The sequence below is a fragment of the Cyprinus carpio genome, chromosome A5 (genome assembly GCF_018340385.1).
Source record: "Cyprinus carpio isolate SPL01 chromosome A5, ASM1834038v1, whole genome shotgun sequence".
In the NCBI taxonomy this organism is placed as follows: Eukaryota; Metazoa; Chordata; class Actinopteri; order Cypriniformes; family Cyprinidae; genus Cyprinus; species Cyprinus carpio.
The window spans coordinates 13,552,888-13,569,886 of NC_056576.1; the positions used below are offsets into that span (position 1 = coordinate 13,552,888).

A 16,999-nucleotide genomic window follows, 5' to 3' on the forward strand; every position below is an offset into this window, starting at 1 on the left:
ACAGTCTGCAGATTTTGAGCAGTCAGATTTGATAGATTTCAGGCACAGATTTTTGATTCTTTATGATTCCATCAGTTGAAAGATATAATACAAGTTTGATATTCTGAGCTGCATCTCGTAGCAATAAAAAGAATGTTTCTATGTGAGTTTGTTGTGTTCAGAATGACTGAAAGTCTGATAATGCAAGATCCAGTTGTGTATGATGCCAATTATTATTTTTTTTTTCAGATCTGTTCAGATTTTAAAAGTTTTTACGGTCATGTACTTTTAGTTGTGCTTCTTTCTGTTCCTGTTCTCCTGTCTTGTTTAGATCCTTTGACCTACCCTGCATCTCAATGTGCCTACTTATACTATGCTCTTAAAGTATGTACACTTTTGGTGAAGAAAAAGTACACACTTTTGAGTGTGTAGCAGAAGAGTAGGCAAGCTTTGGGACATACTATAACGTCATACAATTGTGTCTTTAAAGGACCGCTCTGTCACACCTGTTACACGCACCCTGTCAATGTAAACTGGCCTGTCAATCATCTTGTCACAGTTAACATCCTCCACATTTAATTTAACTTCCTACCATACTGGAGAGAAAAGAAGTAGTCTTTCATATGGAGAACTCTGCTCATCTTTTCTGCATAATGATGTATTTAAAAAAGTTAACGACCAAATGGATGTTTATAAAAGTTCACATTGCTGTTGCAGATGAAATATAACAATAAATAAATACTTTTTACCAGGTTAAATGTTGATTATTAGTAACTGTTTATAATTTTTGTAAACCTCTCTACCTAACCATCGATCACGCGCATCCGCCACATTTGTAGTTTTTCTAACTTGTTTTATTCATGCTTGTAGTTCTGGAATGCATCCTTTGCCAAAGCGCAATGGGTTGTGGGCAATTTTAATCATTAGAGTGTGCATGGATCCACACTTCAAAAATCAACCTGAAATAGTATACCATCCGGGGACTTTTGCCATACTCTTTTCAACATACTATGCTTTGGGACACACTTATTCTAATCTCACATACTATTTAGGATGGATAGTATGAACATTGAGACGCAGGGCTAGTTTCCCTAGTTGTCTTGGTTATGTCATCCTGTTCACCTGTGTTCATTTAATGAACAGGCTTGTATGGCACAGAAACGTGACAGAATAACTAGCCAAAACAGTAAGCTTTGGCAGCATTTTTCCCTTTTTTGTTTATTTTTGTTTTTGTTTCATGGACCCCACGGTCCAGCTCCTCCTGCTCGAGCAGGAGGGTCGCTCCCTCGAGGACCATACAAGGGACTTTGTAGATCTTACCCATCTAATACGTTACCCAAACAGCTGCCTATGCATGTTTTATTACGTAGGACTGACCACAGCTACAAAGACAAAGCTGTCCGGGCATGATCCTCGAGGGAGTTTTGCTGCCTTCATGGAGTGGCTGCTAGAGCAAAATGGACTGTATTTCGCCATCTGTCCAGCTGAGGAGGACATATCCAGCCCCACTCCAGAACCAGAGACGAGCCAGCCATCATCCGGCTGTACGGAGCTAAAGCCCGAGCCCACTGCAGACAGAGAGTCAGAGCCCGGCGTGATTGACTGCTCTTCTCCCATCCTCTAACTACTTGTCTGTCCTGTCATGACCATGGAGGTTGTTTCCTTGTCAGTGGTGCTTCCTGTTATGGGAGTCACCATTTGGTGTGTTTGGGCCATAAATACTGCCGCAGCTCCTCCCAAGGAGCTCTGCTGCAGAACCTCCAGTGGCGGCTGTGTCTGCTTCAGCTCCTCTCAGGGTGGTGGTACCCACTTATGAACTCTCTGCCTGTCCTGTTACAGCCATGGAGGCTGCTTATGAATTCTATGCCTGTCCAGCCATGGCCAAGGAGGCCGGTTATGAACTCTCTGCTTTTCCTGTTACAGCCAAGGAAGCTATTTATGAACTCTCTGCCTGTCCCAAATTCCCACCCAGCCTCCCTCTCCTGCCTACTCTCCTAATGCTACTCTATTTCTCAGCCCTTTCTCCGCAGGTTCCTGTCAGTCCCTCTGCTCAGCCTTAGTTAGTTTCATCTGGGTACTCTAATCTGCCTTGAGTCTTCCAGTGTCCAGCTCCGCCTAGGAGTAAGGATCCCCTTTTTCTGCCTCCAGCCTTTGAGCCCTGGACTCCTTATCGGTCCTTTGACCCATTGACTCCGCTTGTTCCCTCATCTCCTTCATGGCCCATCATCCCACTGGCTCCACCGGGCTCCCTCGTCCCTCTGGCTCTGCCTTGATCAGTCGTCGACCATCCATCGCCTCAGGACTCCATTCCTCCGGCTTTGCCTCAACACTCTGTCCCTCTGGCTCTGTCAGGCTCCTCCTTCCCTCCAGCTCCACTGTGGTCTTCCGGGTCCCTGTCTCCACCTCACTTGCTTGAACAGTCAGCTCCGCTTATGTCTTCTGGACCTTGGGTGTCCCCATGGCTCTCTGTTTGCTCTGCTCCACCTGGGTCTCCACCTCCAGCCGCTCCTTCTCCATCGCTCGTCCCCAGGCTGTCGTCAAGGTCTTCTCCACCATGGCTCCCCCCTCCCTCTATTCTATCGATTATTGGGGCCTCATCCTGGCTGGACTCTTGTTATTTCTGCCATTCCCCTGTTTCTTTGACCTCCTCCAGAATCTCCACCCTCCCTCCTCTGCATTCTATTCCGGGAGGGGGGCGAACTGTTAGGGTCATGGAATTTTAGTTGTGTTTCTTTCTGTTCCTGTTCTCCTGTCTTGTTTAGTTCCTTTGACCTAGTTTCCCTAGTTGTCTTGATTATGTCATTCTGTTCACCTGTGTTTGTTTAATTAATTCATTAGTCCCTCTCTTGCATTTGTATTTATACTCCCTGTTCTTTTCACTACTTAGCCGGTAAAAGTTTTGTTCAATTGTGTTTTGTGCTACTCCCTGCATCTGTATTCCTTTTATTTATTCTTGTGGATTTATTATTAAAAGACTGTTTCTTAGATTACTCATTTGTCGTGCGTGTGCATAGCACAGAAACATGACACATGTAGTGTTTTCCACTATGGGGTGTGTTTGATTTTGTTTCTTGAAAAATAGAATAAAGTTTCTATTTAATTTATCTCATACCTTGTTTATTTATGTCATCTCTTCCATGGCAACGCAGTGTTGTTGTTTTTTCAAAGGACATGGGTTTAGGTGTCATTTTCACTAAGATGGAGAGAACTAAAGGAGAGCTGTGGGTGGGCTAAATATTAAAAGAAAAAATAGGACGGCAAAATCTTGGGTGCTTCCTTAGGATTGCTGGATGGCATTCCCTTTGGCTATACGGCCAATTAGAGGCAGGGCTCTGAGTTCTGCACGGAAGCTGTGATTGAGCCAACAGTATATAAATGGGTTATAGCAGGTAGAGCTCATGGCCAGCCAGTGGAAGGTGAAGTACAGGGCATTGTTAGCCTGGATCACTTTACTTGACAGCAGCACAATGTAACAGTTCAGAGGAAACCAGCAGATTGCAAACACGGCCACCACTGCAATTAGCATTTTCAAAGTGGTCTTCTTCCTTCTGCGATGAGCAGCGGATTGAGCCAGTGTGACATCACCGACAGCATTCCGGAACCAGACCTTTTTGGCAACCACAAGGTACGATAATGAGATAATTGCTAAGGGCAATACATAGAGCAGGACAAAGGTGGCAAGATCTAGATACTTCCAGAAGAGATCGGAGGGATGAGGAAAGCTGGGCAAACATACCATCCGTACTCTGTTATTGCTAAAAGAGACAAGAAGAGAAATCTTTTAAAATCACATTATTGTTAAAGTAATAGTCCACCCCAAAATGAAAATTTGCTGAACATTTACTCAACCCTTAGGATTTCCAAGATATATTTGTTTCTTCACTGGAGAAAAATTGGAGAAATTTAGCATTATATCACTCACCAGTGGATTCTCTGCAGCAAATGAGTGCCGTCAGAATGAGAGTTCAAACAGCTGATAAAAACATCACAATAATCCACACGACGCCAGTCGCTTTTAAATCAATTGATGTCTTAAGTAAAAGGCTGCATGTTTTAAATTAAATACATCCATAATAAGGCTTCCTCCACTGAAAAAAGTCCATCCTGAAGGTGAGTACATTTCCAGCTAATTTACATTTTAAGAAGGAAAAGCATGTTTTTTTTTTTTAATTAATGTAAAATAATTTAAGAACCATGTTGAACTAAATTGCATTTTCAAGCTCAAATCTAGAAGGTACTATCAGGGGTGACAGATTAAATACAATGGGAAGCTTCACTAGACACAAAACTTATCTCTATGAAGCGCTTATCTCTCTTTCTCTCTAGGCCTGACTGCAAACACTTCCAATGATTGTAAAGGTATCCTGGCTTGAATGCTGCTTTTTCAATATATCATAATTTAACTGAATTCCTTGTGCCCCTGCACTGAGAACAAAATATCCGTATGAAGTTATAAAATTATCAGTGTTTACATAAATTTTAATTGTCAAAACAATGTCTGTCAATTTTATTTGATTTTCATTATCAGTAAGAAAGAAAGATCATACACAAATTCAAAGCGCAGCAGTTTCTGGTAGATGGCATGAGGTAGAGAGAAGCAGGACCCCATGACCCAGATGACACCGATCCAGGCTATGCCCTGAAGACGAGACATCCGCTGTTTCATTGGATGCATCACCACCTGATGGACAACAACAATAACCCATCGTGATTTCACACTGGCATACACTGATTCACAAATTTTAACAGAAGTATGAAAAAGCTATTCACGCTAAAGATTTAATTGTTAAGATATATCAGATATCTGTGTTTATCTGTTTGTGAGAACACTTACTTGGTGTCTATCAATGGCGATAGCGACCAGCGTAAGAACAGAGACGTGAACAGAACAATACTGTGCAAAGCGGCTCACATGGCACATCACCTTCCCAAACACCCATGTACTGTAAACAAACCGAACCTGAGAGAACACATATGCAATAAAGTAGCCATGGGTCAAGATACATGTAAGAATTAAAAAGCATGCACATGCTCACCCCCACACACTCACAGAGAGATGAATCATGCACCTCCTCTGTATGGTCATCACTAAACAACTAAGAACAATGTTAGAGATTTCACACACCAGATGGAGTAAGCAGCATAACCATATAGGCCTTTAATCAATTCAAAATGGCCATATTTGAGAAAAAAGGTAAAGTAGTTTGCATTACTGGGGGGCTTGGGAAAGACTTCTAATTATCCCCATCAATGACCCAGAATCATACTCTTTTACAAATGTTCAGTAGACAAAATAGACTGATTTTAAAACTGCTTGATACTATAATAGTCTCAATGACAAAAAAGGATGCCCAAGAGGACAACAGATAATAAAATGTTAAAAATCCTGTTTAAAACTATGTGTCAAATTCTTATACATGCTCACTGAAAAAAATAACTTTGTGTTTTTGCAAAACATATTAAATTAACCATCATGATTTCTACTTAATACTAAAAATCAAGGAGAACAACAATTTTCTAAATAAAATGTACACATTTTATTCAAGTAATTAATGAACTGCGTGAAAAGTAACTCTTAATAATATATACTTGTAATATTTACATGTTTTATAGTCATTGCACATGAATCTAGAATTATTGAGTCAATTTTTATCTAAGAGTATATTGCGCTTGAATCCGCGCATTCGTCCACACTTTAAATCAGGGTACTTTCACACGCACTTTTGTAGCACACCCAGGTTCTGTCAAGAAAGACCTCGGCCAAGCAGTCCTGACAACTCCATCATCAGGACCCCGAGGGCAGCCAACCCTGGGAAGGAGAGGTACACACCTCAGTATACGGTGCCCGATCTTCCTCAGTACCCTCAGGGAGCTTCACTGAAACCCCTGCCACCCCTGGTGCTTCAGGGCTCAGTGAGCTCCGACGAGCGAATTTCCCAGCTGCCACCCAGCGGCAGTACAGCACGGGAAAGTTAGTCCCCTCAAATGAGGGTGCTAGAGCAGTCAGGTCGGTCGTTCCCTGCCGGTCATCTGCTTCAGGGCACCGAAGTGGCTCCTCTAGCGAGGCCAGTATGGTTCTCTTAGTAGACTTTCTGACAGTGTGGAAACTTCTGCCAAATGTCTCACAATGGATCCTGCACACTGTAGAGAGAGGTTACAGAATTCAGTTCGGTTCTCGTCCACCTCGCTTCAACGGGTTCATTCCTACATTAATAGGCCCCGAACAGACTCTGGTATTGGAACAGGAAGTAGACACTCTCTTGAGGAAGGAGGCCATAGAACCTGTTCCTCCTTAAAGTTATACAGCTGTTACTTCATCACCCTGAAGAATGATGGAGGGTTGTGTCCGCTCATAAATCTGCATCTTTTGAAGCACACTATCAAATGGTTTCAGTTCAGGATGTTCACTATCAAGCAGTTTGTGTTTCAAATCAGGTCCAAGGAATGGTTATAGTCTGTTATAGATCTCAAGGATGCATACTTCCATATATCCATCCTTCCTCAACACAGTAGGTTCCTGAGGTTTGCTTTCGGGGCGAAGCATACCAGTATTGGGTTCTTCCATTTGGCCTGTCACTCTCACCTGCATATTCATCAAGTGTGTGGATGCATCCACATACTGAATTACATCGATGACTGGTTGATATTAACTCAGTCAGAGTAGATGGTGGCTCGGCATCTAGATATCATCCTCGCCCATATGAAAGAACTGGGGTTACGGCTCAAGGCCAAGAAAAGTGTGCTTTCTCCACTACCACTTACCACTAGGACCACTTATCTGGGCTTGGTGTGGTATTCGACAATGATGCAGGCACAGTTGTATCCTGCTCGTATTAAAGCGATTCTCATAGCCATGAGGGGAGTGAGAGAAGGCCAGTCACTTACTGTCAAACTTTTGGGTCTGATGGCAGATGCGTCCAACGTGATAACTTTTGACCTGCTGTACATGAGACCTTTGCAGTGGTGGCAAGGGGGAACCCGCTTTGCATGATCAGGGTCACACGGCAATGCTTACATGCCTTAATGTGGAAGAAACCTTGGTTCCTGTCTCAAGGCCCGACACTGGGGGCTGCTCATCTTTGCGTAACGCTAATGAGGGACACCTCCCTCATGGGCTGGGGAGCGGTCATGAGTGGTCACTCTGCCCAAGATCTATGGAAAGGCCATCATCTCACATGGCACATAAACTGCCTGGAGATGCTGGCCATGTTTCAAGCTCTTAAACACTTCCTTCCAGACCTAAGGGGACATCATGTGCTTGTTCGCACAGATAACACATCAGTGGTCTCTTACATCAACCAGCAGGAGGGTCTGCACTCACACCCCCTTTACAGGCTGGCACACCAGATCCTCCTGTGGGCTCAGGGAAAGCTCCTCACAATCAGAACAGTCTACATTCCTGGGTACCTCAATCAAGGAGCAGACATCCTGTGGAGACAGGGGCTAAGGCCCGGGGAATGGAGGCTCCACCCAGAGGTGGTGGAGCTCCTACGGAGGGAATTCTCCTCTCTCAGGCGGGGGGCACCATTCTTCAACCCCACCCAGTGTTATGGAAACTGTGGCCATGGCCCCCGAGGAGGCACAGCTTATAGCATCTGGTCTCCCAACTGAGGTTGTTGAGACCACACTCTTGTCCAGAGCTCCCGCCACTAAGAAATTGTATGCCTTGAAGTGGAAACTTTTCACTTCTTGGTGTGGACAGGGACTGCAAACCTAGTCAACTGCCCAGTTGGTTTGGTTCTGGAGTTTCTGCAGGAGCATTTCTCCACAGGGTTATCTCCCTCCACTCTGAAGGTATACGTGACAGCCATAGCTGCTTACCACTCCCTTCTAGATGGTCTGTCATTGGGAAGACACCTATTAGTTACACGTTTCCTCCATGGCACTCAGAGGCTGAGGCCAGTACAGGGCACCAAGGTGCCCTCATGGGATCTTGCAGTGCTTTTGGTGGCTTTGTGAAATGCTCCTTTTGAACCAATTGAAGATATCTCTGACAAGCTCTTCATGCTGAAGACGATCTTCTTACTCGCCATATCCTCACTGAAGAGGATAGGGCATCTTCAGACACTCTCTGTATCGTGCCGGGAGATTGCCCCGGGCATGGTTAGGGCGTTCCTTTACCTTAGACCCGGGTATGTCCCTAAAGTCCCCACTTCTTCGCCGTTTCCTGCAGTACTGCAATCCTTTTGTCCTCCTCCCTTCCAGGAAGTAGGCCAGAATATTTGTGCTGCACTGGGCTGGTCCTCTCCACACACATTCGTCCAATTTTACAATTTTGACCTGACATCTACTCCAGGGTCCCAAGTTCTCTCGTCTTGATGTGCTCACCAGACACACTTTACAGGGACTTGCTCATATGGCGCAGTGGGTATTCTCGTTCCCAAAGTTTTGACACTTCTTGAGTTCCTGAAAGGGAACGAGATGCTGCATCTTTCTGCCATACTCCCTGCACCCCTGCAGGCGCTTGCTTCTGCAGAAGCTAACATGTGCATTTGCCGGATGCGCTTTTATACTTTCTGGTTGCTTACATCACCCCGCTAGTGACGTCACGCTTATCTATTGAACTGATTTCATACAAGCTTCAGAGCATGATCTCGTCGGGGCATTCCCCAAAGCGTTTCGATGCAGCGTCTCATTCCCTTCCGGGAACGATGGTTACATACGTAACCTGGAGACAATTTTCTCGTGCTTAACCCTAAAAAGGGCAATCAGAAAATTCATTTAATGCTATTTTCCATCTTATTGGGACTCAAATAATACAATTTCATGATTTTTTTTTCGAAACTTAACTTATATTTGATTTTAATGTTTGTATCCCCCAGGACACGTTGCTCCTTTGAGGGGTATAAATTCACTGGAAACAGAACACTTGTTTATCGATACTTGTTACAGCATGGTTGTAATTCCTGAACACTTTGGAGTACAGACCTAAGGTACGTCTCCTTTTAAAGAAGACACATAGCAGATTATTGCTGAAGTAAAAACATTTCAAAAAAAGAAAGTACAAAAAAGCTATAAAAGTTTAAGTTTACAGTAAAGATAATGTAGTATACTAATTGTTTTTATTTTATATAAAATAAATATTTTATAAAAATTTTGCACTGTAAAATTGCTATAAATATATCTTTTTATAGCAATCTTTTCCAAATTTGAAGTTGATATCACAAAAATGTGATAAAATTGTGGTTCCTGTGAGATTTTGTTTGGGCACTATACCAAAAACAACCACTGGGTGACACCCAAACTCTGTTGACCTCTTCTTCACTGCATAATATAAAATTGTGGTTAAATGTTTTAGATCATTGTTTTAATATCACCAATTGTGTACATTTACAGGTTGACCTAAGTCTTACGATAAGCCAATACAGTGGATACTTAAGGTGTGGGGATTAAGACAGACTGATGGTTTTCATGTTGGATGCAGTTTTGGTTATATCAATACTGCCTAGCTCTGTCAGGTTAAAACCTCATCTTGTTCTGTAAGCTTTTATTTATTTATTTATTTATTATGTATTTTATACCTCCTGTGTGTGGTGCAGCAAATGTAGTTCATTTTGGAGACTGAATTGTATTGCAGAACAGCAGACACTTGAAGAGGCATTCAGTCATACTTTATTTTCTATATTTTCAAAAGACCAAATATTACCAGTGGAGGTTTGCATGTTTTGTTGATTAATGTCACTTTTTTATGAGGTTTTACTGAATAAACCTTTAAAAACCTGTGTCCAGACTTTAGTTGGTTATGTGAATGTGACTGATCCACTTTTATTAATGTTGGAAAAATGGTTTAATTGTATTTTAGTTGTGTGATTTGTGATAAAGGTATAGACCAGAGTTTCTCAACTCTGGTGCTTGAGGTCCATGTTCCTGCAGAGTTTAGCACTAACAGTGCCTTTTACTCTCTAGCAATCATGAAGTTCTTGATGAGCTTGTTCAGATGTGTTTGAATAGGGAAAGGTTGTTAAACTCTGCAGGAATGTGGACCTGGAGAACCAGAGTTGACAACCCTTGGTATAGACAAAATTAATCAATCATATTAATCAAAAAGAAATTAGCAATGTTTACATAATCATAGGGAGTAATATGTATTCATAAAACTAAGTAAATGGGAAATCTCTAACAAAAAATATATAATAAAATCTACTTAAGTATTTAAGTAAATAGTAAGTTTACTCAATATTTTGGTAAATGCAAGGTTCCTGTCTATAAAATATATAAATAAACTTTACTTAATTACTTTAAATAAACACAACTTCTAAATTAAATATAATTAAGTAATATTTACTTAATTAGAGTGCAATTAGATTTAATTTCTTCATGAATTTTAAGTTTAGAAGTAGATTTAATAATAGCAACTAAGTTATTGTTGCTATTATTTGATATAATTAATTGATATTAGAGTAGTAAATTTTACTTAAAATATGTTAGTGCAAATTGTTACGAGGATTTTTTCCAAGTAAATCTTTTAAGTTTTTTTTTTTCAGTGTATATTCATGATTTATATTTTTTATGATTTATTTTTATGACTAGATAAAAAATGTCAAGTGGCATAAAAATCAAGTTAAAAAGCGATTAAAATTCTTTCTTGAACAATGCATGAATGTACAACAAACTTCAGAAAAAATCAGGACTTTTTCAGTGATTAATATCAACAATTTTTTTAGGTACATTTGACCTTAACAAAACAATCATGCCTATCAATGAAATAAATTAACAAACAAATTATCAAAATATAGTGTTTTCATATTTAAGTAAATAAACGAAGCTTGTGGAAACTTACCAGTGTAAAAGGCGTGTTGAGGATAGTTATAAGAATGTCAGCAATGGCTAAATTCATGATGAACAAACTTGTCACTGAGTGCATCCGTTTATTCTTAATAACAACGTGACAAACCACCACATTTCCGAACAGCGAAATGATGATAATAACGGAATATGCGACGACGAGCAGCGCTCTGATGGTCGGTCTTTGGGATTCAGACTCGTAATTCGCTCCTCTGTCGTACATAGCGTCCAAAGAGAAATTAAAATACATGGAGAAATTCTGCAAGATATAAAACTGCGAAAATAAATCCACGGAGGTGTTTCTGAATGTCATCGTAAGGATGCAGGTGCCGTGTGAAAAACACCAAAGCGCAGTTCTGATCCACTTCTGGACAGTTTGGTGATGTTTGAGTCAGCCTTCTCTGAGCCACAAGCTGGAGGGCATCGCATCGTCAAGTGAAGCGGATTGTATGATAGTCACAGTTATTAGTAATGCGTCTCAACCCTGTGATCATTATCACAGTCTTCGCTCTAGCCACCTCACACACGCTCGCTCGCGCACGCACGCACACACGCACACACGTTTTATTATTTTATTTGTATCCAAAAAATAAAAAAAACACCGGGCAAAAAAAGCTGATTCAAAATACCTTGGGTAGTTATTTTGCAAGATGACAGATATACATGGCTCACATACATTTACAAGTCCTTATTTGTATAACGTTTAACACTTAAATCCTTGGTGGCTAATTCTGCACAAGAATTACATGACTGCAGTCTGTTCCTGTTGGTGTGTCCATAAAGAGGGTATTCTAAAGTCAACGACAATGAAAAATAAAAACAAATTGAAGACTTTACATAACTTTACATAACAGCTTTTATCCAAAAAGATGGAATCAAACTGTAAAAAGGATGGTTCCAATACAAACTGCACTCATTCTAAAGGACTTATTGCAGCCTATAACGTCAATACCACCTTTTTTTTTATTTGTCCTTCAAAATAATAATAATAATTAGATGAATAATTATTAGATTAATAATTAATAATAATAATAATAATAATAATAATAATAATAATCAGACAAAATTAAAAGCTGAAAACTAAGCTTAAACTATATTTTAAGTGGTAAATTCCTCTAAATTATAACTGTACAAATGAAATTTTAGTTATGACTGATGTGTGGATATTGCCTTACATCAACAGAGGCATGGCGTATTGGGCATGGTTTCAGGTAAAGACGCAAACGACTTTTATTTGGGCCTTTTAGGCCTGAGAAAAAAAGTTATTTTGCTTATCCAAGACAACACCTAAAACTCAATGAAAATAAAAAAGTCACGATTCCCTTATTCTGTCCTTGTGCAGACATTGTGTGAAATTTCCCAGTGATTTTTTACAGGCTTTAAATCATAATGTTTTAAAGGGGTCAAATGATGGGATTTCAAATTTTCCTTTCTCTTTGGAGTGTTACAAGCTCTTGGTGCATAAAGAAGATCTGTAAAGTTGCAAAGACTAAAGTCTCAAACCCAAAGAGATATTCTTTATAAAAGTTAAGAGTGAACCACACCCCCCCTAAAATGGCTCGTTCTAACACGCCCCCACATCTTTATGTCACGATGTGGGAAGATTTGTATAACGCCACCCAAATGTTCACACAAATAAAGAAGGCTTAACTTTGATTCTCGCTGTAGTATTGTTGCTGCCGCCATGTCGTGGAGACACTGTGTGTTTCGATTTGAAAGTGAAAATACAATTACATTTAATCATTTAGCAGATGCTTTTATCCAAAGCGACTTACAAATGAGAACAATAGAAGCAATCAGACCAACAACAGTATACAAGTGCCATGACAAGTGAAAGTGACAGTCGTGACATTTGCCAAGTATGGTAACCCATACTCGGAATTGGTGCTCTGCATTTAACCCATCCAAGTGCACACACACAGCAGTGAGAAGTGAACACACCGTGAACACACACCTGGAGCAGTGGGCAGCTATATCCAGCTCCCGGGGAGCAACTTTGCTCAAGGGCACTTCAGTCATGGATATTGAGGGTGGAAGTGAGCACTGTTCATTCACTCCCCCCCCACCTACAATTCCTGCCAGCACCAAGACTCGAACCTGCAACCTTCAGTTTACAAGTCCAACTCTCTAACCATTAGGCCACAGCTGCCCCCAAGACATCAACATCATGACAGGATGTCTGAAGGTTTTCTTTCTTCACAGCAGTTCATGGTAGAATTCGCTTGGTAGTTTGGTCAACTCATATTGTAGAACAGGGTATTGCTTGCCATTTTTCTGTCACACTGAGATAATTATTAGCTTGAGTTGCAGGCCTGTACCTAATGATCTGTTTGATTGGAGTCAGCCAGGCAAACACAAATATCAAAGGCAAAATAATTTTAAACAACTTCAAAAGACTGTGAAGGGCATGCGGTCTTCTTTGCTTTTCCAACACATAAGCACATGAAAAATATGCAAGAATAGTATCTGAAGACACACATCTGGAGTAATATTGATGTTTTCAAAAATACTTGTGACACATAAGGCAAAAACCTGTTGATGTTACAAAAGAAATCCAACAACAAATTAAGAGTGAACAATTAACACTGCGTTTCTTGACATGTTTAAGTTATGCTTGCATTAAGTTTGTGGTGCATTACCTGCTTTGTCACGCAAGTACTGCATAAAATGCATAATTTATTTTATTTTTATTTCAACATTGTTTTCACAGTACTCTTGTAGTCTACATGTCTTATCATGCTAATAATAGTAATTTCAAACCTCTATTGGCCCATAAATGGCTGCCCACAGCTCAGGGTGTGTGTTCACGGTGTGTGTGTGTTCACTGCTGTGTGTGTGCACTTTGGATGGGTTAAATGCAGAGCACGAATTCTGAGTATGGGTCACCTTACTTGGCTGTATGTTACGTCACTTTCATCGCTTTCACTTTCACTTAACAGTGTTCTCAACTGGTATATCATGGTTCAGAAAAGGGTCATGATTAATGTTTTTAGTTCATATTCAAATCTATTAATTTTATTATTGATTTATGTGTAATATGTTATTATTATTATTTGTACTGTTGTAAGGTAAACAATTACCGTGTTTTAGAGTGAAGCGTGGCACTGTGTTCTTTTGCACATGAGCAACTCTTGATTCAATGTTTTCAGTGACTCGTATTGGCTTGGTTCACTGTAAATGCTGCTTAACAGCATCTCTAACAGTGTGCAATTGTTGTGAGTTTCAGTTGCTTATAATGTGTTTTTATAACGCAACATGTGCCAGCTATTCTCTCACATTTGTAATGAGAATCACTTATAAATATATTGTCAATTAGCTTTAAGCTCTCCTGGCAGTTTTTAATAAAATGAAAGTTCTATGGTTTAATATTTGAAAGCAAAGATAACAGCCATAAATATTATTATTGTGATTTAATTGTTCTGTAAAATACAATTATTATTATTATTTTATTATTATTTTATTACTAGTAATAATAAATCCTTTTTTTATTTTATAATACAGTAGGTGGTAGTTCAGGTTTTCCTTTTTTTTTTTGTCCTTTTGCTGATCACATATATGAGACCTTGTTTTAAGAGTGTTTTGTCTAGAGAAGGCAGAAGATGGGCCTTCAAGTTAGGGTCATGAAGGTGGTCATAGGGATTATCTATAAAGTGCAAAAAATGACAGGTTGAATTTGGCTGATGGAGCTGTAGAGCCATTTTCACAGCTCCATCAACCAACAGAGATTTGAGCACAAACTCAAAGCCAAGCCAATTCCATTAAATGCCAAATTAAGTTCTGATAGGTATAATCTATTCAAGGTAGTTTGCAAATCCACCAATATTATTGTCTATCAAGCCCCATTCTTAGGGTGTGATTGTTTTATTACTGAATTCTGTTACCACTAACTGGCAACTTGTGAATAACAATATTAGTGAATATTAAGTTGGTGCTTACAGGTGGTGCACTCTGTCAGCAATTAACACAAAGAACCTGCCTGGAAATTAATTTAAATTATCATTGTTTTCGGTACTTAAATTAGTATTTAAGTACTGTTTTCAGGCCTACTGGGCATGTGCCCAGGGCACTAGACCAAATAGGGTGCCCAGAGAAGGTTTCAACCATGCGGGATATTTTTATATATTTATTTAGCTTTCTTTTTCTGATTTTTTTCATTGTTTTGAGCTGTGTTTTAATTAACTTGTTTTAAATTTAGAGAGTAAATGCTATATGTGTTATGTAATTTGTGTGTGTGTGTGTGTGTGTGTGTGTGTGTGTGTGTGTGTGTGTGTGTGTGTGTGCAAGACTAATAGTAAGTGGGAGATTTAGTAGTGTTTAATGTTTTGCTATGCTGATTTAGAAAAGTTTATGTTATTTATGTTGGGTTTTTTTTGGGGGGGGGGGTAACATCATGGTGATGAGTGGAACATGAGCTTGGTTTGATAGAAGATATATGCTAAATGTTCTGTATTGCCTTACTCATTCGGCTAATACCATTTAGCAAGTTAGCATTTACTTTTAGCATTCCTAACTTTAGATTAAAGTTGAGATTGCATGATAATTTTAAATTAAATGTTTAAATTAGCTTACTCAAATATTTCAAGCAATTAACATGTAGTATTGCATAAAGTGTGCTCAGGCTGTATCCCACTATCTCAAATTAATGTAAGTAAATGGTGGGTGAACAACCAAAATTGCAGCAAATCTACAGAAGACTATAATACACATGATGTACAAGTACAGAATAGGCCACACAATATACATAATTCACAAAATAGACCCACACAGAATGTACAGTGTGTGGAGTATAGATACAAGTGTTCTAAACAGTTGTGTGATCAGCAAGAGTGACAATATACTGATTGCTTTATGCAACATTAATAATTTATAAAGTAAATGTGGGTTTTTAACAAAGTGTTGGTAATGTAAAAAAAAAGGTGACAGTTTGCACAATGTGCAGTATTGCAACACAATGGGACAATTTAACTTGCCATCATTTAAAAAATTAGGCATTAGGCATTCTTAAGTTTCATTTTAGTGACTGGATCTTTAATTTTGGAGACCAATAATGGATTTATTCATTAGTGAGTGATTTCAAATATATAGCCAAGACACATTTTGTCTTTCTATTCAGGACCATCTGGACACCGCTGGCAACACAATATGATGACTTAGTTTACAGTGAACAGTGCTAGACATGTAGAATTAGAATTTGAAGTAGGCATTATATAAATATACATGAGTAAAGAATAAAGGCTGTTCATTCATCAAACTCACATGGGGTTGAGCACTGGATTCATTTACCCCTGGTTAGATAAATAGATTAAGCTGCAAGTGGCTAATATACATATAGACATGCACACTGCTGTCAGTTTTGCATTTGGCACAGAGAATGTCACAGACCCATCTGCTGTAATTTGTTTTCAGATTCATCACTTTGAAATGTGTGGATCAAAATAGTGTTTTTGTATTGTTTTCTACAAGAGTCTCAAAGGAGTACAAGTAGGCTACACAAACAACAGGGGAAATGTGTGCACATATTTATTATAGACAACAATGTCTAAAACCATTTATAGATACATGACGTACAACGTGTAACCTCAGAGAGGTGGTCGACTAAAAGCTAAGATGTTGTCTTGACAGAATAACAATGAATCTTTTCTTTGGAAGGGCTTTCCTCCTGTTGATAGGTAGCTGTTTGGTAGCTTCTGCACTTCAGCCATTTCCCGAATAGTTGGAGGTGTCCTCTTTGCAGTTGGAAAAAGTCAGTTTGCTTTTTTCAATTTGGTGTAGTGAGTGTTTTTCTATCATTCCTGTATGTCCTGCTGAAATGAGTTTAGGCAGGTTTGAAGCAGCACCTCTGCGGTTGAGAACAGGCAGCAGTGCTAGGTGTTTTCCACTGAACATTAACGGACATGACAGCTCAGGCTGTTTTCTCCCAGTCAGCAAGAAATGACTACCACGATCATTAACTCCATCTTACATTTTCTTTAGACACACGTAAGCTACGTGTGAAAAGAGTAATTCAAAACTGACAGCATTTCTGACAAAAAAGATGTGAAAAGATGTTTTCTATTGTTGATTATCTGCCATAACTCATTTGGTTTTGACTGTGATTGCAATCACTTTCCTTATTTACTATTTGTAATATGCATCATTTGCATTTACATGACAGGCTTCTTTGCTTTGCAGTTTGTTTTTAATGGGCTGCATTTAATACAATTTCCCAGTAGGGGGCTCCACACAAATCAGCCCA

The 16,999-nt window shown here is 39.5% G+C and overlaps 1 protein-coding gene across 1 annotated transcript; it reads right to left on the reverse strand.

Moving 5' to 3' along the window:
• Nucleotides 1–769: 769 nt before the first annotated feature.
• LOC109071715 (probable G-protein coupled receptor 83) lies at nucleotides 770–11,304 on the reverse strand. Its single transcript, XM_042753998.1, has 4 exons — nucleotides 10,760–11,304; nucleotides 4,814–4,939; nucleotides 4,527–4,660; nucleotides 770–3,734 (listed from the first exon to the last, which is right to left on the reverse strand). The coding sequence occupies exons 1-4, from the start codon at nucleotides 11,075–11,077 to the stop codon at nucleotides 3,257–3,259; spliced, it is 1,056 nt and encodes a 351-aa protein (XP_042609932.1). The 5' UTR covers nucleotides 11,078–11,304; the 3' UTR covers nucleotides 770–3,256.
• Between the last annotated feature and the right edge of the window lie 5,695 nt (nucleotides 11,305–16,999).